The 23,112-nt window shown below is 41.0% G+C and overlaps 1 protein-coding gene across 3 annotated transcripts; it reads left to right on the top strand.

Moving 5' to 3' along the window:
* Positions 1-9,989: 9,989 nt before the first annotated feature.
* tpma (alpha-tropomyosin) lies at positions 9,990-22,149 on the top strand (the record flags this gene model as incomplete). Of its 3 annotated transcripts, XM_084337571.1 has the most annotated exons (10): positions 9,990-10,103; positions 10,814-10,939; positions 14,848-14,981; positions 15,096-15,213; positions 16,710-16,780; positions 17,563-17,638; positions 18,127-18,189; positions 19,048-19,117; positions 21,314-21,392; positions 22,024-22,149. In XM_084337571.1, the coding sequence occupies 10 exons, from the start codon at positions 9,990-9,992 to the stop codon at positions 22,025-22,027; spliced, it is 855 nt and encodes a 284-aa protein (XP_084193697.1). The 3 variants fall into 3 exon arrangements, with proteins under 3 accessions (XP_084193697.1, XP_084193699.1, XP_084193698.1); XM_084337573.1 differs by lacking the exons at positions 14,848-14,981; positions 22,024-22,149 and having other exon boundaries at positions 10,814-10,952; positions 15,098-15,213; positions 21,314-21,396; XM_084337572.1 differs by lacking the exons at positions 9,990-10,103; positions 10,814-10,939; positions 22,024-22,149 and adding an exon at positions 12,046-12,177 and having other exon boundaries at positions 21,314-21,396.
* Positions 22,150-23,112: the final 963 nt, after the last annotated feature.

Here is a 23,112-nt window from a genome sequence, read left to right as displayed (position 1 = left end):
TTGTTCAAAACCTTTTTGTCACAGTCAAGAGGGGCAGAACTAACAACTGTGAGCTGCAAAGAACACGTGGGACAGATGTAGCAGATGTTACAAAAACAAATGGCTGCACACAACCTTGCAGAGGCCATACATCCAACTAATGGAAGATAGTTTAATTAACTTTAATTAACAGATTGCAGAATGGGTACAGTACAGTACAGCTCAATACACACAATTGTTAAGGGGATGCAGACCAGAGAAAGACTTTCGACTTGTTTACATCAGGGTCCCCCATTTTCAATTCGTAATGAAATTGCTATTATGTGTCTGCATGAACACACAACTGTAACTGTACTCAAAAATAACAAAATAAGGGTTGTCTCAGTTCACAACTATATTGGTCAAATTTTGGGTGGGATTTGTTTGCGTCCCTACAGCTTCTTATTCAATTGAGCGAGATGCTCGGTTATGTCACACAGCCAGTTTGCATCTGACAGTTCAGACAATATTTCTTCAACCCTTTGTTACCTATTCCGCCTGGATCTTTTTTTGTATTTTGGGCTGTAAAATTGTCAAAGAATGTCTGAGGAGTAAGTGCTTTTGGCTTTTTTCCTTTGTTACCTCAGATGTTCAACATACATGTATGTGTAAGAATGTGTAATAACTAAGGCTGTCAAAGTTAAAGCTTTATTAATGCATTAACCCACAATTATTTTAACACTGCTATTTTTTAACCCAATATTAATGTAAAAAAAAAAAAAAAAAAAAAAACGTTTTTTTTTTTTTTTCTTTTTTTTTTTTTTTTACCTGAGCTCTTGGGGGGCCACATCAAATGACGTGGCGGGCCGGATTTGGCCCGCGGGCCGTGAGTTTGACACCTATGCCCTACAGGAAGGGACAGAGCAGACTGTTCTTCCTGAGAAGGCTCAGGTCTTTTAATGTCTGCATTAAACTGCTGCAGATGTTCTACCAGTCTGTGGTTGCTGGTGCCCTCTTCTTCGCTGTGGTATGCTGGGGGGGGGGGGGGGGGGGGGGGAACACCAACACACACAAAATAAACAAACTGGTCAAAAAAGCAAGCTCTGTGGTGGGAGCGGACCTGGACAGTCTGAATCACATTTTCTTTCTCTTTTTTTTTCTACCTTAAACAGATCTTTTTCAAGTTCCAAGTTTTAATACTCTTATCAACATGCGAGTCAACAAATGCTTGCTTTATGCAGCCATTTAACACAAAAGGATGACCCTCATGCATTGCAAATTTGCATCAAATTCAAAACAGAGTGATGCACAAAATAACTTAAAAGAAAATAATAATTTAAAACAATGAATAAAGTGTGCATGAAATAATAGGGGAAAGAAAACGTTAGGAACTTGTTACATTCACCCACACAAGGGCTGAGTAATCACCCCCCCCCCCTCTCTCTCTCACACACACTCTCCCAGCTCTCTTTCTCCCTTGCCCCTTCCTCATCTCTCTCACCCCCCTCTCTCTATATATCTACACACACACACACACACACACACACACACACACACACACACACACACACACACACACACACACACACACACACACACACACACACACACACACACACACTTCAGAAACAAACATAGTATCAATGAGAGCATCAATTATACACCTGAGTGATGTCTAGTAAAAAAAAATTAAAATAAAAATTTGGGGCCCCCCCCAGTGCTGGGCCCTTGGAATCATCCGAAGCTACACCAACCCCCCCCCCCCCCCCCCAGCGTGTGTGTGTGTGTGTGTGTGTGTGTGTGTGTGTGTGTGTGCGTGTGCGTGTGCGTGTGTGAGAGAGAGAGAGAGAGGGAGGGAGAGGGAGAAGGAGAGGGAGAGGGAGATGGAGGGAGGGCAGGAGGGCAGGAGCTAGTACTATATACAGGGTGGTGAGCCCACAGGACTCAAACAGCTTTCCTAAATGTTGAGCTGGAAGCCAGAAACTCAGGTCTATGAATGTCACTGGAACCAAAAGAGTCTCACCTTGCCTTGTGAAATACTGTGATACTGAGAACACTATGACTATGGTACTGTGATACTGGGAACACTATGTTACTGTGCTAGGCCTACTGTGATACTCAAGGCCAGATAAAGACTTCAGAGGCCCCTGGGCCAGATTCTTGTGGAGGCCCCCCCACACACACATACACGTGCACGCACGCACAGTGGCGTTTTTATATGTCACTTCAAAAAATATATAGAATATTTAGAAGTGGTGGGCTCTGAGGGCCAAGCTAAAAGGACTTTGATCACCCCTGCCCACTTTGACAACCTAGGATGGCTTAGAGTAGACGACAGAGTACAGCAACTTGCAATGGGCCTGGTCTACAAGATACACTACACGACCAAGGTACCCATGTACATGTCAAAATACTTCCCAAAGGTCAGTGAATACCACGATCACAACACCAGAGGGAGCTCCACAAATCATGTTAAACCCAGATTCGGCTCAAACAAGGGACTAAACACGTTTCGCAATTATGCCACATCAATGTGGAATGCCCTACCCAAAGCTGTAAAGGAATGTGAATCACTACCCACTTTCAAAAACACTCTCAAAGAACACCTACGGGAGACTGCAATTCGAAACTGGCCCCTGTAAATGTCCTAACACAACCCCCTCCAATGTACAGTAAATTACCAAGTATGGTTTTGTCAATATTCCAATGTACAGTTTTGCTTGTACAGTTGTACAGTGTCCCCCACCCACCCACCACTCCCACCCACCAAACCACCGCCAATGTACAGTCCCCCCCACCCCCCCCCCCACCTACCCAACCTCCTCCAATGTACAGTTTCTACGTCAAATGTATATACTCTCTTTTCTGGACTCTTTTCGTATCACAAACAGTACTGTATTTGCAAATCTGGTATGTCATAAATGTATAGATGTAGCACTACTGTCTATCTGTATGTCATGTATGTCATATATGTTATGATGAATTGAAAATGGGGGACCCTGATGTAAACAAGACGAAAGTCTTTCTCTGGTCTGCATCCCCTTAACAATTATTGAGCTGTACTGTACTGTACTGTACTGTACCAATTCTACAATCTGTTAATAAAGTTTTCAATCAATCAATCAAGAAGAGAAAAGAAACACATCATGTTTAGATGGGGGGATGGCGCCATCCTCAGGAAGAAAAAAAACATGCACACACTTTGGAGACAAGAATATAATATTAGAATAGTAAGCTTACTTTTACGTGAATGTCAATTTAAATTATAATTAGGGAAAGGAGGGGGTTGAAATGTGTTTTTGTCCTGTGTTACTGTCTGTGAATGAATGAATTAATGAAAATTGTATTTAACAGATTGCAGAATGGGTACAAATAATACAGTACGGCTCAATACACACAATTGTTAAGGGGATGCAGACCAGAGAAAGACATTTCTCTTGTTTACATCAGGGTCCCCCATTTTCAATTCATAGTGACATGTATGACATGGACAACATATATAACATCATGACATTTATGGCATAAGGACATACATGACATACAGGTATATAGTACTGTTACATTTGTGACATATATGATATGCAAATATACATTACTGTTACCCATAGATCCTGACAGAGAGTATATACATATGATGGGGAGGGGACTGTACATTAGGAGGGGGTGGGTGGGTGGGAGAGAAATATACATACGGTGGGGAGAGTATATATACATTACATACGGTGGGGAGGGGACTGTCTATTAGGTGGGGGTGGGGCTGTATGTATGTATGTATGTATGTATGTATGTATGTATGTATGTATGTATGTATGTATGTATGTATGTATGTATGTATGTATGTATGTATGTATGTATGTATGTATGTATGTATGTATGTATGTATGTATGTATGTATGTATGTATAAAAGAAAAAAAATACAATAGAAATATTGACTGACGTTTCTTAGGCGACTCTTTCGAAGTTGGTTAAGGTTAGAGTATGGAATCAGGGGTGGTGTTCTATCGCCCTGCTCTAAGACAAACTCTAACCTTAACCAACTTCGAAAGAGTGCCTAAGCTTAACCGGTGAAAGAAAGAGGCGTCACACGATTGGCGCTACCAGAAACGTGAGTGGACAATCAGAGTGCAGAACGTGAACGCGGAACTGGAAATCCGTTGGTAAAAGTATTCAGGCGTCGGGGCTGGGATGTGGAGATGCAAGTTTTGACTTTTTATTGCTGTTTTTACCTCAAACGGAAAACCTCAAACTCTTATGAAGAGGAGAAAAAATACTCAAGATTAGCCACTTGCAGATGGCAGGGTGTGACGTACTGTATATTTTAGTTGATGAAATATTTTTGTTGACTAAATATTTTAGTTGATGAAATATGTTTTCATTTCAGTGTCACAGTATGACATCGATCTCCAAAATAAGAAAAGAATAGTAATAATTTGGGGCCTCTAGTGACGAGGGGCCTCAAAAGGCCTCTAGTGACGAGGGGCCTCCAAAAAAATTAAAAATTAAAGTTAAAAAAATAATAATACTAATTTGGGGCCTCATGTGACGAGGGGCCTCCAAAAGGCCTCTAGTGACGAGGGGCCTTCAATTTTTTTTTTAAATTAAAGTAAAAAAAAAATAAAAAAAAATGTTGGGGCATCTAGTGACGAGGGGCCTCATCACTAGAGGCCCACGGGCCGCGGCCCGGACGGCCCGGTCGTTAATACGGCCCTGGTGATACTGTGATTGGTGATTATGCTAAGTGTGATTTGTTGTGTCATGTTATCCTGTTTTTTCTGTTTGAATATTACACCAAATTAAATTCACTGAAAAACTGTTTCCCCATGTGGATAATGAAGTACCTAACTTAAAGGGGAACTATTTTACTATTTCTTTCACTATTTGGGCACTTTTACACAATTCCTGTGAGTCTATGGAACACCTCTGTAATTTTAATTTTTTTTTTTCATTGTTTTGTATTTCTAATCAAGTCCTCAAAAACAGCATTTTTCTACCTCAAGATCTTAAGCCGTTTTGAGCCTGGGCTCCAACCACTGTGTGCAGCTCATCATGAGCCTGATGCCACACAGCCACATTATCATGCAGCTGTGTCTCTCTGACATCACAAATCAGCACATTTTCAGATGACTCAGTTCAGTGAGGGTGAATATTGTGAGAGGAGAATTGGAAGAATGCGCCAATATGAGAATTGGAGACATAGATCATATTAATATAAGTTCACATAGCTAGGAAACAATGCTAAACACTCAAAAAGGCCATTTATAAGATAGTTCCCCTTTAACCTACCCTAACCTAACCTACCTAACCTAACTTAACTTAAACTAACCTACTCTACTCTAACCTACCCTAACCTAACCTAACCTATCCTTTACATCCATGCCCAATTTGTGCTAGTCCCATGTAGGTTAGCTTCAACACTATGCTAAATAATTCCTGCATACTGTGGTCCCTAAACTGTCTTGAAATTGTAGAAACTGGGTATGGCTGAAAGGTTGAGACTTGAGATCCAAAGAGTCAAAAGGTAGCTTTGTTTTTATTTCTATTTTTGTAAATATTCAGCTTAAAGCTGGTGGTGCCTCTGGGAATCTATGGAAAACCTTGGTTGCTTGGACTTGGGCTTGAAAAGTGATGCAGAGCTTGCTCTATTTCTGCTGAGCAGGTAAATGTACTCTTGCTCATTTCTCCAAAGTTGCCTACTGCAGCTTTAAAGACCGACTTGCAATAGCTATATCTGTAAATCCCACCCTCCATCCCACCATAGAGAAAGGGTGACAATAGCATTGTGGTATTCCCAGAATTCCCAGCACACTAAAAGTATGTAGCCCTGTGACAATGCCAATGGTGTTATGGCCTGTGAGGAGTTATGTGTGAACTCTGAGGACCTTCAGCATTCCCTTTCATTAGCCAGACCGTGTGGTGATGATGGCCATGCATGTGTACTGATTCATTACTGTTTTTTGTTGGTTAAAACTGCGAGGTGTGGTGAGGCGACACCTTGATAAAGGCTGGTAGCTTCATCAAGGCTGGTAGCTTCATCAAGGCTATAGGTGAATGAATTGTCAAGGAGAAATAAGTATGTTTAGCTTTGTTTAGTTTTTTTTAGGATCCCTAAAACGTCAACCACAACGTCAGCTAGTCTTCCTGGGGTCCAACACAGAAATCACAAGGTTTAACAAACAATTACATACATTAGATACATTCAGACATCATAAAAAAGCATGGATTGGCCTTTAAGGTCATCTCACTTCCTTCATAACCATCATTATTATAATTATTGATTAACATCACCAGTATTATGTTAATCAAATACCTTGTATTTTGTTCTTTGGTGGGCTCCTTTATCCAACCGACTGCATTATCCAAAACAAAGGGACAGAGGGAACGCTGAGGGAATTTAACCTTTGACCTCCTTGGACGGCCCTAATGCCACACTCTACCCATTTAGCCACACAAGACCCAAAATAAACCATTAAGAGTTGGACAGGTACAACGTGGCGATGTGTCTCTCTATTTGTCTGGGGTCTCAGGATGATAACAGATTAGGCCCTGAGCCTGTACTGATCTATGTGTATGAGCAGTATGTGACACTGGCCAGTCCACAGGCCACAAAGCAGGGCAAGAGCATGACCACAGCTGTCTGCCTTAAAGAGAAAATCCACCCTAAAATAGTACTCTGTCATATTGTACAACTCGATTTTTCATTTGTGGATATGAACTGCAGAGAGACAAAACTCTAGTGATGATGTCATCAAGAGACACATCCTGGAGCCGCTCCATAGACAGTGAATAGTGGAACAAGTCCTAGGACACAATGACAGCACCCGTGGTGATTTTACTGGGATATGGGTACATTCTGATTCAGAGCTGTATACCCTACATTTAAATAAAACTCACTTGGATGTAACAGCTCAAATTAAGATGCTGTGAGCTCACAAAGTTATTCACTGTCAATACACTGACTACTAAAAGTGTCACTTGATGACATCACAAATGATCTTGAAAACTCTGATTTCCAGCTTAGGGAGATTGTCTATTGGAATATCACAATATGTATTCTGTTTTAGAGTGAACTCCCTTTAAAGGAGTACCAAGGGGAGGAACTAAACAGTTCACCCCACACGTCCCCTTCAACGTCTTCAAGAGCCATTCGTCAGATCCTTCACAGTTGTGTAGAGTCCAGCAGGTGTTCCCCAGGCAAGACTGTCCTAAAAATACACCCCCAAAGAAAACATTTGGGGGGAGGGGGGTGCAGCAGGGAGGACAAGGGAGTTTGTCCAAGTAAATCATCTCCCAGGCCGCCATCCAAAGGCTTTTTAGAATGAAAAGATGCTGTCGACAAGAAGTGGCAGTTACTGTACATAACCAAGAAGCCAAGGGCTTTGATTGTATTGTGTAGCTAGACTGTCATGTTAGGCCTACATCCAACAACGCATTATAACACATCCACTTATTCCCACCCTGAGCATTGTCTCTCTATAGGAAGATTTGGATGTCATTCTTTCTTCTAAAGGTGTTTATAATAAAAGTTCGGAAAATATATGCGATAGAACTGTCACACACCATTGAGTTGATTGAATATATTATTTCCTGCCGTGTGAACTTTGAAACTCTAAGTATTAAGAGTGAAGTACTGCTCTGGGCTTTATTATTTATTGTGCCTAAAACAAATACAACTGTAGACATACTTATTGCTGTTATTCTGTAAAGTAATTCAGACCTGTAATTGTTCTATAGTGTACCTTAGCACGGTGGGAAATGCGAAGTATATGAGAAAGACCTATATGGCTCTGACAGTACTAAACGTCTAAAATACTGCTGTGCTTAACTTTGTTTTTTTATGTGTATCTGCCAATTTCATGATTTTATACGTCTATTTTATGTGATATCATGATGATATCAGTGATAATCAACCCGTAAACAAAGAGGCCTATATGTTATAGATCCTAATATGAAAAACGATGTGATTTAATGTTCTAATCTATGCCTTACCTTGACTTTGTCTATTTTGCTGCTGTCTATTCTATGCTCATTGTATGCTTATTTTATGTCTGCACTTTATGCATTGTTCTTGATCTGCCAATGTTGTACTAATTATTATTATTATTATTATTATTATTATTATTATTATTATTATTATTATTATTATTATTATTATTATTATTATTATTATTATTATTATTATTATTATTATTATTTTTTTTTTTTTTTTTTTTTTTTTACTGCTGTGAAGCACTTGAGCTGCAGTTCTTGAAATATACAAGTGTGCTATACACTTTATTATTATTATTATTACTATTCGACCAATCACACTTCTTGAACACAAGTCTTCTGGGTGGTCGTCGTTACTGCGCCTGCGTAACAGCTGCGACGGCCGCAGGCTGGGAGCCACTGTGACTCTGACTGGCTGGCGGAGGGGATTCCTGAAATGCCAAAGCTACTTGTATATTTCACTGAGGCCCAGTTGAGATAATTATCGGGCGGGCACTCATGGGACCAGCCCGTGGCGGTGATGTTCTTCTGAGTACCAGTCCTTCCTATATCTGATGGCCGATTGCAAACCTGTTGACATGAGTCATCATGAATGAATGAATGAATGAATGACAGATTGCAGAATGGGTACAATACAGTACGGCTCAATACATACAATTGTTAAGGGGATGCAGACCAGAGAAAGACTTTAGTCTTGTTTACATCAGGGTCCCCCATTTTCAATTCAGATATAGATCATCATGACATGATCCTTGGACCTTGGCCACTGTCTTGGAAGACAGGCGCGCCAGGCTAATATGACACCCTCGGGGGGACAGTAATTTTCACAGGGGCTTATGCAGTCAGACTATTACCTCTGTGTGATTATCTCTGTTGGATGAAGATCAGAGTGAGATGAGCACTAGGGCAGGAAACTATTGTGCCATGCGCTCGCATGTGTGTCAAGTTGTCAACCACTAAACCAGCCACATTGGCTATTCACCATTAGACCAACTTCGTGGTGAATGTACACATTAAACCGGTTAATGTGCAGTTTGTGCACGTCCCCCATCGGCTTGGTAAATGTGAGATTTATGAGGCCAATAATCTGTTATTTTGGTGGATGATATCTGTTTAAATTATTCATCAAAACTAAATTCGCCCTTCTCGTGCAATGGAACACAAAAGGTCATTCAAGGACTGTCCTCTGTGGCGTGTTTTCCTCAGACATTTACGGGACGGGGGACGTCAACTGGTATAAAGACTCACCACAAGATGTGTGGATGTTGTACATTAACCAGGGAATGTGCACAATCACAATTTCCTCACATTTACCGTATATATAATGCTACATTATTTTGTCGTTTTTGTTTTGTTCTTTTGCAGCCAGCAGCACAGACTCATGATCTGATCAAGCAGGCCAGTATTAATTTCAAGCAATGACCACACTCTTTCAGTACTGTAGCACAATATGATAATTTCTGTTGGACCCTGTGGAAGAGTATGTGTAACTTATTCATCGCATGATATTGGTAGTTGTAAACATAATGAACGTATTCTAGTTAAATGTTAAAAAAAAAACAGGTGATATTTTGGTTATTATTGTGATCAGTAGGTGGCCCTGCTTCTGTTTCACTTCCGATCTCATTGGGTCCATGTTGTCGACCCTCACTAGGTGGCTTGTCTGTGGTTGAAGGAGTAGAAATAGGAACAGATGTCTTCATGGTGGGGGGGGGGTGCCTCCTTGGCCCTTGTATAGTCATATTATATATGTGGTCAAATGTCTTCGAACAGCGAATCGGCGAAGAGTTCTATAAAAATGACCAGGTCGGCGGGGGCGAGCAGCTGGACTTGTTCCCAAAAAAGATATCCAAGATATCCAAAGAGATCCTGTAACTCCGCGACCAAGGTACATATTTGACCGGCCGCTGTGGATCCGAGCTGCACTCAGCTTTGCCGTTCAGTGTGGTTCAGAACTTCAGACGCTCGGAGCCTCTCGTCCTTCCACTCAGACTCAGTGCCCCTTGTTTATCGTTGGCGCGACCACCCCTGACACTAATCAGCCATGGACGCCATCAAGAAGAAGATGCAGATGCTTAAGCTCGACAAGGAGAATGCCTTGGACAGAGCCGAGCAGGCAGAGGGAGACAAGAAGGCAGCCGAGGACAGAAGCAAACAGGTCGGCATTCAGCGTTACTTACAATAGCTCTCCGAGTCTAGAGGAGACTTTACGCACGGGGTGCTGTTGGCTGCACGAGGCGACGAGCTGAATCGGCCGGCGCTGAATTAGTGGAATCTCCTCCTGTCTCTTGCTGCTGGATTCAAGTGTTTCTAGTCAAGATGATCAATGGGATCAATTCAACTTAAAAGTGTTTTGTCGCACTTGGTTGGAATATACTTGTTTTCGGGAGTTACCTAAATGTTGTTGGACTCCAAAGAAGTGCTGGTATAGCCAATGTGCCTCGCATGATCTTAATAAATAAATAATATATTATAAATAAATTGATGCTTGGTTAAATTAGAGTCAGTCAATCGGATTGCATTGTGTGTATACGTGTTTCTTTCTATTTCGTTTCAATATAATATAATATAATTCGATATTTTCGATAAGCCTATACAAATGTCACACCACCTCACCAAATTATTAAATTTGACAGCAGAGTGAGTGAGGTTTATTTACTTACGTTATGAAAGTGCGACTTATCTGTGTGTGGTAATTGGTGATACTTAATTTAATTGAACTATAAGATGAGATGGATTTTTAAAAGATTTAAGTTTGAATGTGCTATACTCGTAACTAAATTAATGTCTATTTGTTTCTGTTTCTGTTTCTGTTTCTGTTTCTGTTTGTCTGCCGCGCGCGCCGCGCACGTGCTGTTGTTCCTCCAGCTCGAGGACGACCTGGTCGCGCTGCAGAAGAAGCTGAAGGGAACTGAGGATGAGTTGGACAAGTACTCCTCGGCTCTTAAGGATGCCCAGGAGAAACTGGAGCTCGCTGAGAAGAAGGCCGCAGATGTGAGTTTGGGTTGTGGCCCCAAATAATGACCCCAGAGAGGTCTACTATTGAAAAGTATAGGCAGTGGGGGCCCATCATGATGTCAAAACACGATTTAATCGATCCCCTGGGAAGGCTAACACCAGGAATTATAATAGCAACCCATACCAGTCGTGAAGCACGTTAGGTTATTATTGCCGGTTATAATTTATTAAGCTTCACTAAAACACTAAGATGTCCTATCAAGGAGGAATGTGTAAATGGTTAAATGTAGCTCTGCTTTATATGGTAACGTTACAGCTCACTGGTTTAGCAGCGCGTGCTCCGTGTAGAGTTTCAGTTCAGTATTTTATAGGCAATTTAAATGTGGCTGAACAGCTCCTCGTGGCTGCTTTCACTCACCGGTTACATTCAAAACAAACGTACGTTGAGCTTTACATCAATACGGCACGATTGCCGGGACCATAATGATTAGTTAGATAGATTAGAGTCAATAATAATAATAATAATAATAATAATAATAATAATAATAATAATAATAATAATAATAATAATAATAATAATAATAATAATAATAATAATAATAACAATAGATGCTTCAATAAAACTGGCCTACACACTATGCAAAGATTCGTCATTAAAGGCAAGCAAGTTTAATTTAAAAGTTAAAATGTGTATATTTTTGGTAACGTAAACTACACCTGGAAAGAACATTTAGGGTTTTATAATTTACACAAATTAAATGCACACAATTATTATTCGGATTGGCGGATTGTAAAGTCGGTGTACTGCATTTACCATAGCGGGGAATGGGGATGCGCTGTAAACCCTTTCAATACAATTGCCAATGAAATGTAAAAAGAAAAAAAAGAAAGTTAATAGGGAAATACTGTACCTTTCAAATAACCTCTTAATACCTGGAATGTATTATATGACTATTTTAACAATTTCGCTATAATGTGTAAAATCAGTGACTTCCGGTGGTCGGCGGCGCGCCCCATCCTCAGCGCAGTAGATGAACAACAGAGCAAGCAGACGCTCCGCACCTCGTCCTCGGGGCGCGTCTGGACTCTGAGTCTAGACAGTCAACCCTGGCCAGAACAAACAGGTAAACAGTGGGGGGAACATGGCAGGAGGAACGTCGCTGGAAGCTGTCAAGAAAAAAATCAAATCGTTGCAAGAGCAGGCGGACGCGGCAGAAGAACATGCAGCGAAAGTGCAGCGAGAACTGTGTCTGGAGAGGGATGCGAAGGAATCAGTAAGCTTTCTTAATGATTTAAGGCAATTAGTCTGAAGGCTGCAGACAGTCTTAGTGTAAATCTGGCCCAGAAGCGGGCTTGGTAAACCTATAAAGCGACGATATATGCGTGACAATATGAACTTGACACGGTCACGGACTCACGGATGATGATGATGTAGTTACCTTGTTAAAACATCCCATGACGCGCGAGGATGGATGGATGGATGGATGGATGGATGAGAGGACACCACACCCAATAGAGGACGTCACGAAATAAACAAAAAACAGCCATATAACGACCCGGATACTGCAGCACCAGTCTGATTCAGTAGTCCATTAGAGTAGATACAAACAGCATAACGACCACTACAGCACCGGTCTGATTCAGTCCATTAGATTAGAGTATGATATGGTGTAAAAGTCCTTTAGGCATACAGGCATACATTGAAGCAGATAGTAGATAGGGTGTAAAAGTCCTTTAGGCATACATTGAAGCAGATACATTGTTTTCCAAAAAGGCTCTTAACCCATTCTCTGCCGGAGCTTATATCCATCGCTGTACCCTCTCTGCCAGCGCTATTTGTCTATGGAGATGTTCACCTTCTTTGCAGGGCTATAACTTTTTAAATTGTATTGCTAAATTGACATTACTATGGCCCATTCAACATCAATTATCTATAGTTCAGAATGTAGGAACGTTTAACTTTTTCATTCACACATTCATACTAAAATACCGTCTAGAGTATAAATATGTTTTTATCGTTTTCTGCTGTATTTCATAGAACGTGAGATACCGATCAACGTTATATTAAAAATTTCAACTGTACATGGTCCTAAACGTCATGACTGGTCATCTGCGGGTGAATGGAGGGGGGGGGGGGTCGTTTCTAATTCAATGACCGACGTTAAATGATTCATGTAGTATGGGTGATATATTGATCAGAGCAGTTTGTATCAAAAATGGTAAAGAAAAACGCTGAAACTCACCCCAGTCTCCTCGTAGCGTTGGGTGATGAGAGTGGAGCAAAAAGATCGCTATTATGGGATGTTGATCGATGCGATCCATTTCCGGGTTGTATATTACTAATACACATCCAAATCATGTTGATTATTGAATTATGGCAAAGATCAATATCCACGGTGTCTGTATTGAGCCCCGGGACAATAAAAACAAAATAAAAATCAGGCCTACAGATACACACATTCTGCTCTAGCTCTAGTGTCTAGCTGCCTTTTTATCCTGGCCTGTGCGTGATTTGCACTTTAAAAAGTGGGGTGGTAGGCGGCTAAGTGGCGCAGTGGCATGGCGCTCGCCACTAACGCAGGATATGCTGGGTTCGAGCCCAGCTCTCTGCGTTGCTTCCGGCTTGGCTGGTCGTTCATACTAATACAATTGGCAGTATTAGGGGGTTGGAAAGCCGGTGGGTGGGGATCGGACGTTGTGGACAGCGACTCCTACAGGTCGGTTGGTGCGCCTGTACAGCATATCAAAAAGCAGGGTAGCCGGACCAGCACTCTCAGTTTCAATGTTTTTAATGGCAGCCTGAATGGATAGCAGACATGTTTCGGACAATGGCCATATCACTGAAGAAGGACATTGTCCGAAACATGTCTGCTATCCATTCAGGCTGCCATTAAAAACATTGAAACTGAGAGTGCTGGTCCGGCTACCCTGCTTTTTGATATACTGAACTTTATGGGATTGCAGCACCCAGTGTGAGAACTTGTGAGCGCGGTCTAACTTGACTATAATGCGCCTGTACAGCAGAATCGGGAAGCAACGGGGGCAGCGTGAGCCTCCCACGCGTTACTCCTCGCCACTGAGAGATCGCGCTGTACAGGTGAAAAGATGCGACAGCTACCTCCTCGTGTACCGGAGGGGACACGTGAGGCAAGGCTTCGTCCTCACTGCAGCCGACCAGTGGGAGGCATGGTCTAACAACGTTCGAGACAGGGGAGGGTAGAATTGGATAATACGAAATTGGGATGAGAGAAAAAATAGAAAACGGGGAGAAAAAAGTAGATAAAAAAAAGAGTGGGGTGGTGATGAGGACTGAGATAGTCTAAATTGTAATTTTGACACAGATTCTCTCAGATTTTCACAACACAACAATAACAATCAAAACACAATACAATAACGATAAGACATTCAGAAATAAAAATAACACTAAATAAGTACAAAAACATACGGCAACAGTAACAGCACTAATAATGATACAAAATAAAAGGAAATAATAAATACAAATCTAAATGTAACTAATAAATACAAAATACAAATATACCAAATAAAAATAAAAACTAAAAACACACACCACAAACACAAAAGACATTAGACATTAGACAGACATTCCTCATGGGGGGGGGGCCAAGACCGCCGGATTCCCCAGGACCAACACCCCACCCACACTCCAACACTACATGGATCTTTTGACCAAGTCGGCCGCCGCAGTCCACATTTCAATACCCGCCTGTCCCACCCGAACCATCCGAGCAGTCGATATCTCCAAATAAATAACGTCCAGCAGTGTCGGGGAGCAGTGAATTAACGTGAGATTCTCAGGTTCTTTCCATCTCATAGTGATACGTGTTTTGGCTGCTGTAAAGCCTGACAGAATAATTATTTTCTGTTGTGCCTGATGCCTTAGCTTTATAGATCGCCTGAGGTTGGTTCTCCTTATGCTTCCGCAGGCTGAGGGCGATGTCGCTTCCCTGAACAGACGTATCCAACTGGTAGAGGAGGAATTGGACAGGGCCCAGGAGCGTCTGTCCACAGCTCTGACCAAGCTGGAGGAGGCTGAGAAGGCTGCCGATGAAAGCGAGAGGTGGGCATCATCATCATCATCATACAGTAGCCGCAAGACACATAGTTAGAAAATGTATCCAAAATTATTGCTTGCCTGACTTCACTCCCCTCTCTCTTCCTTTCTCCTACACAGAGGCATGAAGGTTATTGAGAACAGGGCGATGAAGGATGAGGAGAAGATGGAGTCGCAGGAGATCCAGTTGAAGGAGGCCAAACACATCGCTGAGGAGGCCGACCGCAAATATGAGGAGGTGAGTTTTTTTTTCTTTTTTCAGAGCCATCAAACATCAACATATTAGGACCACACTAGGGCTGTCCCCGACTAAGGATTTGGATGGTCGACTATGATTGGCCAAAATTTGCTGTTAGTCGACTATTGGTCGGAAAAAAAATATATATATATAATATTTGTACTTTTTTTTTAAAACGTATTATTTATTTTTTTACATTTTTTATCATTCCATTTGGGCTGTGGGGGGTGCTTAATGTCTGAAGGAGTCGACTGAAGGCTTCTTGTCCTCTGCAAAAGCATGCAATTGGTCCACTGATGGATACATCTTGATATTTGTCTAGTCTAGTGTGTTCATTAGATGGGTGAAATCCTCTTTCAGTGCCTCTGTGCCTGTTTTCGTAGGAAGTTAGCCTCTGGTATGCGTGCCATTAGCATTAGCCACGCTTCTATGCCTCTTTTCTTTTGGAAAGAATGATATTATAAATATTTTTATTTATTTTTTTATTATATTCGACTAAGAGGTTGGCCAGTCGACTACGGCTCCTTTCGACCGATTAGTAGACTAATCGACTAATAGGGGTCAGCCCTAGACCACACACAACTATATATTTTTTTCTGGCTAAAATGAAGCTGCAATTCACAATACAATAATGACATAATTCTGACTACAGTTTGTGTGTTAACAGTTCCCACCAGGGACCATGTTATTCTGACTACAGTTCTTGTGTTAACAGTTCCCACCAGGGACCATGTTATTCTGACTACAGTTTGTGTGTTAACAGTTCCCACCAGGGACCATGTTATTCTGACTACAGTTTGTGTGTTAACAGTTCCCACCAGGGACCATGTTATTCTGACTACAGTTTGTGTGTTAACAGTTCCCACCAGGGACCATGTTATTCTGACTACAGTTTGTGTGTTAACAGTTCCCACCAGGGACCATGTTATTCTGACTACAGTTTGTGTGTTAACAGTTCCCACCAGGGACCATGTTATTCTGACTACAGTTTGTGTATTAACAGTTCCCACCAGGGACCATGTTATTCTGACTACAGTTTGTGTATTAACAGTTCCCACCAGGGACCATGTTATTCTGACTACAGTTTGTGTATTAACAGTTCCCACCAGGGACCATGTTATTCTGACTACAGTTTGTGTATTAACAGTTCCCACCAGGGACCATGTTATTTCTGCGTCTGTCGTTTTGCTTCCCTCTTAACAACATTTTGTTTAATTGCATTGCTGTTGGAGGTTGTTTGCAAGTTGAAGTAACTATAGGAGAGCAGGAGCAGCAGAGCCTCACATTATAGTATGGATGTTTATATTCATCTTGGGACAATGTTATCATCAAACATGTATCGGGTCCATACATACGACTACATTTATGACGAAAAAAAATTACAAATTATTGTTACTTTTCCCCCATGAAAGGAATCCCATGCATTGTGTGTGTGAATTTATGAAGGTGTTATGCCGGCGTGTGTCTAAGCTTCTTCTCTCTGTATTTGACCCCAGGTGGCCCGTAAACTGGTGATCATTGAGAGTGATCTGGAGCGTACAGAGGAGCGTGCCGAGCTGTCTGAGGGGTAAGAACCTCCTCTCTGATCCTTCCTCCTTCAATTATTCCTGCAATTATTCAATTATTGTATATTAGAAGGTCTACTTTAGCCAGATTGCTCACATTCTTAAATAAGGGTGAGAAATTAAACAGAAAAGACCTTCACACACCACTAAACGTCTAGGTATGATAACCAATAACCAAAATAGTTGCTGGGTCCATTCCCGGTGCTGACAGGAGGGAGCTAGCAGTGACTTTGCTTTACATCTACTGTATATTGCTGCTAAAGTGCCCTTAAGCAAGGCATTAAACACACATTTTCTCCAGGGGCGTTTTCCAGACTAAAACCTTGTAACTCCAACCTCAGTGTTTCTTAATTCTTTATTTTAATTAAAAGTTGACATGGTCCCATGACTGTGTGTTAGTGTAACTGTCCCAGTAGATTAATCGTTGCTATCCTGGCTCAGTTTGTTGTCTGTTGTGTTTTGTTAATCTGTTACCTCTAGAAATAAAAAAGGTCCCATGACCCACGAAAGCCATTCAAAACCTCATGTATAATAAAAAAAAATAATAATAATGGGTGTTAATCTGAAAATAAATAAATTTTTCCTCATTTCTGAAAAACAGACTTTCAGGAGATGCAAGGTTTTGAGATATTTAATGTGAATGTGTGTATCAAAGATGAATTCCAGTTACCTTGTATACATTTTACAATAACGTCATCTCCTTAGGCTTCAGACAAACCCTGTTGTAACAGCCTTTCATTGTCTCTCCTGTCTGTTTGTCTCGCTGTCTGTCCTGAACCACCAGAAAGTGCTCTGAGCTGGAGGAGGAGCTCAAAACAGTGACCAACAACCTGAAGTCTCTGGAGGCCCAGGCAGAGAAGGTACACAGCTGATCAATAAGACCAAACCTAATCAATGAAGCAATATTATTAAAGTTATTAAAGCTATATAATGGGGTTTTGGGAGGGTACAGCCAGTATATATATATATATTTATACGCCATTTGAAGCTTCAGTATAAAGTAACAATAACAGTAATAATTTGTAATGATTTGATCCCATTGCAAGAAGATAAACGATAATATTTAATTATTGCCTAGCCCGCTACTTCTGGTCAGATTACCTTTGCTTCAAAAGGTTATTTATTGGTTTATATGGTGAGATAAGTATTATATTCTATACATTTGAAAATTATTAGGTATTCAGACAACCCCACCCCCCACTCACCTTAACCCCACAGAACTACAGAGTCGAGGAAGTGGCTTAATAGCATATCATTTTGTGTAGCTGTTGTGTATTTTATGTATTTACTGCAGACATGGTAACAGTGATGGTTGTGTAACATGGGTTGTGATATTATGTGACTACAGTACTCACAGAAGGAGGACAAGTACGAGGAGGAGATCAAGGTTCTCACAGACAGGCTGAAGGAGGTGGGTTCACTTCACACATATTTAAGTTTACATTCTAAAAGCATACTTTGTATACTTCTGTATGCTTTTCTTGTATTCAGAAAGTAACCTAAAGTCGTGTTAAATTGAAACCACTTAAGTTGTACTTACAGTGTGTTAAAAGTTGTACTTACATTTTCAGATATTATACTTTCGATTTTATTTTGGTTACTTTTTCTTACACGTTTACTAAAGTACAACCATATAATGTTAAACATCTCATTTAATTACACTTATAGCATATTAATGACTATCATTCTAAACATGTGCTTTGAATTAGTACATGAAAGCACATAAGAAGTACCAAAAATACATTGCAAGTATACTCTCAGAAAAATACTTTTAACACACTTAATATACAAAAAACATTCCCTACCGAATGTTGAGAATCATAGACTCATAAAGTAGTGGGTTTGTTCAACAAATCTGTACAATGTCTGTTCCCCATGTAATTGTCCTGCAAACAAATGCAGTCGTGCAAAAATACAGTCGAGTAGAAATCACGACTGTCATCTTTAAATGTAGTGCTTATGAAAGACCAAAGCCTTTTGGTGAATATTTTGAATATTATAGTGATGCTTGAGATATTCTTAACATAGCATGATGGGCTGGTCCTTAGCATGATGGGACAGTCATAGTCCTTCCAACCATGGTTATTTTATACATTACATTCCTTTACATAGTAGACTTACTTGAAATTATGGTGATTTATGAAGGTTGACTCATTGTTATATTTGCCATTATGATCAGTTAGTCACAATTCCAAGTGTGTCAGTCAAAATGCGTAAAATGTGATGAGACGAGATGTAACTTTGATGATGTCATTGTGTGTCCTCCCAGGCTGAGACACGTGCTGAGTTCGCCGAGAGATCAGTCGCCAAGCTTGAGAAGACCATTGATGACCTGGAGGGTAGGAATCTTTGCAATCACAACTTTTAATTACATTTTTTTTTTAATTGTGTTTTTGGTAGATTTTAATTGTTTTTACTACCGGGCAGTCCGGTAGAGAGAGAGAGAGGAAGAACGGGAGGCAGAGTGGGGGGAAGACATTTGGCAAAGGACGCCGGGTCGGCCGCATCGCGACGCAGCGCGTTACATGGTTCGCCACTTGGGCGCCCAACAACTTTTTATTTTTACAAAATGTTTTATTGTTTCTTTTCTTCAATTGTAGATGTGGTTGGGTTTTGCGTAAATTTTTTCATTGGCCGCTTGTTTTACTATGCAATTGGAGATGGGCGACAGTCACAAAGTACAAATATTTCACAAGAAGGGGAGTCCAGTCCGCGTCTATGCCTTCTACAACGCTGTTCGGTTTCCGGGTTCCTCTGATTGGCCACTAAGCCCACGTGACCCTACGCTAGCACGCCCCCCTTATCGCCGCCAGTTTGCGCGACAAGTTCGCGCGACAAGCCCCTTCAATGACAGAGCTCTCATATTTGCGAATGCATAAACTATATCTTAAATTATGGCTATGTGTCTAATATGGCCGTCGCTTATCAATGACTTGTTTTGTTTACATCAGGGTGAACGCTGTTGCATTCGCAAATATGAGAGCCAGCAATACGCAGCTCCAGTTAACCTAATTTATACCGTAATGAATAATTAAAAAAATATACCGTTGACTGGAATATGTTGTTTCTTTACACATATGTTGGATTATGTAATTGGTTTGTCATGACAAACCAATAAAAAATCGCTACTTTACATCAGGGTGAACGCTGTTACGCTGCCACCACCCACTTCAATGACAGAGCTCTCATATTTGCGAATGCATAAACTATATCTTAAATTATGTGTCTAATATGGCCGTCGCTTATCAATGACTTGTTGTGTTTCAGGGTGAATGCTGTTGCATTCGCAAATATGAGAGCTCTGTCAATTGATAAGCGACGGCCATATTAGACACATAGCCATAATTTAAGATATAGCTCTCATATTTGCGAATGCAACAGCGTTCACCCTGATGTAAACAAATGATGCCACTGGGGCGCCCATACATTGGCATTTTTAACGTTGTATTTTGAGCCCGAGTATGAAATACTTTTTAACTGGACTAATGAAGAATGCCTTGGGAGTCTCCTTCTTGTCTGTTCTGATAATCACCAAAGAACACTTTCATCAGCCATTTTATCTTCACAAACTGAAACCAAATGTAGGATTCTATACCCCTCTTTTCTCTCTATCAGACCTATTTACCTATAAGATGATCTGAGTTAACCCTGACAGGCTGACTTAGTGCATCTATAAGATGATCTGAGTTAACCCTGACAGGCTGACTTAGTGCATCTATACGATGATCTGAGTTAACCCTGACAGGCTGACTTAGTGCATCTATACGATGATCTGAGTTAACCCTGACAGGCTGACTTAGTGCATCTATAAGATGATCTGAGTTAACCCTGACAGGCTGACTTAGTGCATCTATAAGATGATCTGAGTTAACCCTGACAGGCTGACTTAGTGCATCTATAAGATGACCTGAGTTAACCCCTGACAGGCTGACTTAGTGCATTTCTCAAAATGGTCTTTAACTTTCATACTTGCTAGTTTTCTCGATTTTCTTTTTTTTAACAAATTATCATTTCAGGCCCTGAGTCCAATATTACCTGTCTCTCTTGCAACCTTTTCTGTGCAATGTCATGCTATTGCCCCAGTCAGCAGTAGTTGAAATAGCCAGGACAAAATATCTGCACTGTCATCGTTTGAATACTAAAAAAACAAAACAATGCAAGAGCAGCGATGCACCCAGACCAGCCCAACGCAAGATTGTCACCGAGGCTAAAGACATTTCTCACGTGCATGTTGTTAGGGTTGTGGTAGGGTGGCCGCAGAGGGGGTCAAACAACAGTCCCAGGCAGCTCCGTCAGGGTGGAGCGCGTGACGAGCTTTTCTTAGTGGCTTCCTCAGGAATTTGACAGAGTTCCAGGCAGCAGCTTCTGCACGCGGCCCCCATCCTATTCCTGTCCTGTGTCTTTCTTCCTTTGTTGACATCACTGTCCTTCATTTTTTCTGCCCTTTTCCTCTCCTCTTCTGTTGCTATCCATCCATTCTTCACCTCCATCCATCTGCCCTCCTCCTCCTCCTCATGTGTGACGCCACACAATAGATGAGCTGTATGCCCAGAAACTCAAGTACAAGGCCATCAGCGAGGAGCTGGACAACGCCCTCAACGACATGACCTCCATGTAATTCACCATCTGTTTTGTGCCTGCTGTGGTGTGCCTCAGCCCCCCCACCCCCCCTCACACACACACACACACACACACACACGCACGCACACACACACACACACACACACACACACACACACACACACACACACGCACGCAATATACCCCAATATAATAATAATAATAATAATAATAATAATAATAATAATAATAATAATAATAATAATAATAATAATAAATTCAATTTGTACCGCACTTTATATTTGTGAAAATCTCAACGGACTGTGGTGCTCTCAGATGGGTATACCAATATACCCTTTGTTATCAGCCACGACAACATAAGTTGTAGTGGAAATATATCATGACTTTTCCATAACTCATTTCCAAGAAAGAAAGAAAGAAAGAAAGAAAGAAAGAAAGAATAATTTTTAAATTCACCAATATTACCTGACTTTCTGTCTTGGAATTCAGCTCTCCAAAATTCCATGATATTCTAGGAATTCCATGACCAATTCCCCCACTCCCGACCGCCTCACCCCCCCCCCCCCCCCCCCCCATCCCTGTGTTTTTCATTCTGCATGCTTCTCATTCTCAGTTATTTTTGTTGCCCAACACGTTTGTGTTTCTCCTCTCTCTCCCTCCGCAGCTAAATCATTTACATCCCTCCATCCCAGAGAGGCCACCCGCTGGCTGCGTGGCATCACCTGCCTCCTGTGCAGCATTGGCATTGCCCCGACTTTCTCTCCCTCCTGCCTCCGTGTCTTTGTCGCTACGCCACTGCTGCGTGTCGGGCCTGCGCCGCATTCATCCGTTACTTCATCTCTTGTACAGAACTTTTCCACCATTTTGCTTTCTGTAAAATAATAATTTTTCAGTCCTTCCCACTCCTTCACGATTTCTCTTCATTTCCAGTTCCCAGTCCCCCCCCCCCCCCCCCCCCCCTTTTGTCTGTTGACGTTCGTCTTCTGTGTTTTTATTTATTGTGGAGTAGCTTTTGAATAAAAACCTAAGGCTCCTCCTCCAATCATCATGGTCCATTTTCTGTTTGGGAGGATTATAATTATGTTTTTTTGGTAGAGTGGTAATAGTTTGATACTGAAGTTATTTCACATAGCATAAACAATCTTTTAATTTTGATTGAGTTAATAACTCTTACAGTATGGAAGATGCAATTGAATTGCAACCATTAGATGATTATAAGAACATTTTAGTGACAACCATTTCTCCATCCAATCCCTTCAAAAGACAACATTAAGACCTCATGGCCTTGAAGAACACTTTAGATTCAAAATAGTTACACCGTACAATGAAAATCTTACTTTCACCTTCACACAGAATTGCAAAATATAGACTTACTAGAATTTAAATATTAAGATTATTTTTTATGCTAAAATAAAGAATCTTAAAAAAGCTAAATAAAGTAGAAAAATAAGGCTTGAGTGACAGTAACAGTATTGCACATTGAGTTCACAGTGTAGTGGTAGAAAGGATGTAAAGTGCACTATGCACTTTAGCACTTTGGGATCCCAGCGAACAAAAAGTGCATTACAAATTCAATCTATTATTATTATTATTATGCATTGTTGCAAATATTGCAAATAATTTAGAAATGTTCATACTGTGATCAATAACTTTTGATTCTGGATATTTCTACCAGAATATTTTATTTTGGATGGAAATGAGAAACCCCACTTATTGTCAGTGTACCCCAGCAAGCCATACATCCCTTAATGGT

This window comes from Notolepis coatsorum (assembly GCF_963971535.1).
Source record: "Notolepis coatsorum genome assembly, chromosome: 20".
Lineage (NCBI taxonomy): Eukaryota > Metazoa > Chordata > Actinopteri > Aulopiformes > Paralepididae > Notolepis > Notolepis coatsorum.
The sequence above is the reverse complement of the archived record's forward strand: the minus strand, read 5'-3'. Positions and strand labels throughout refer to the sequence as shown.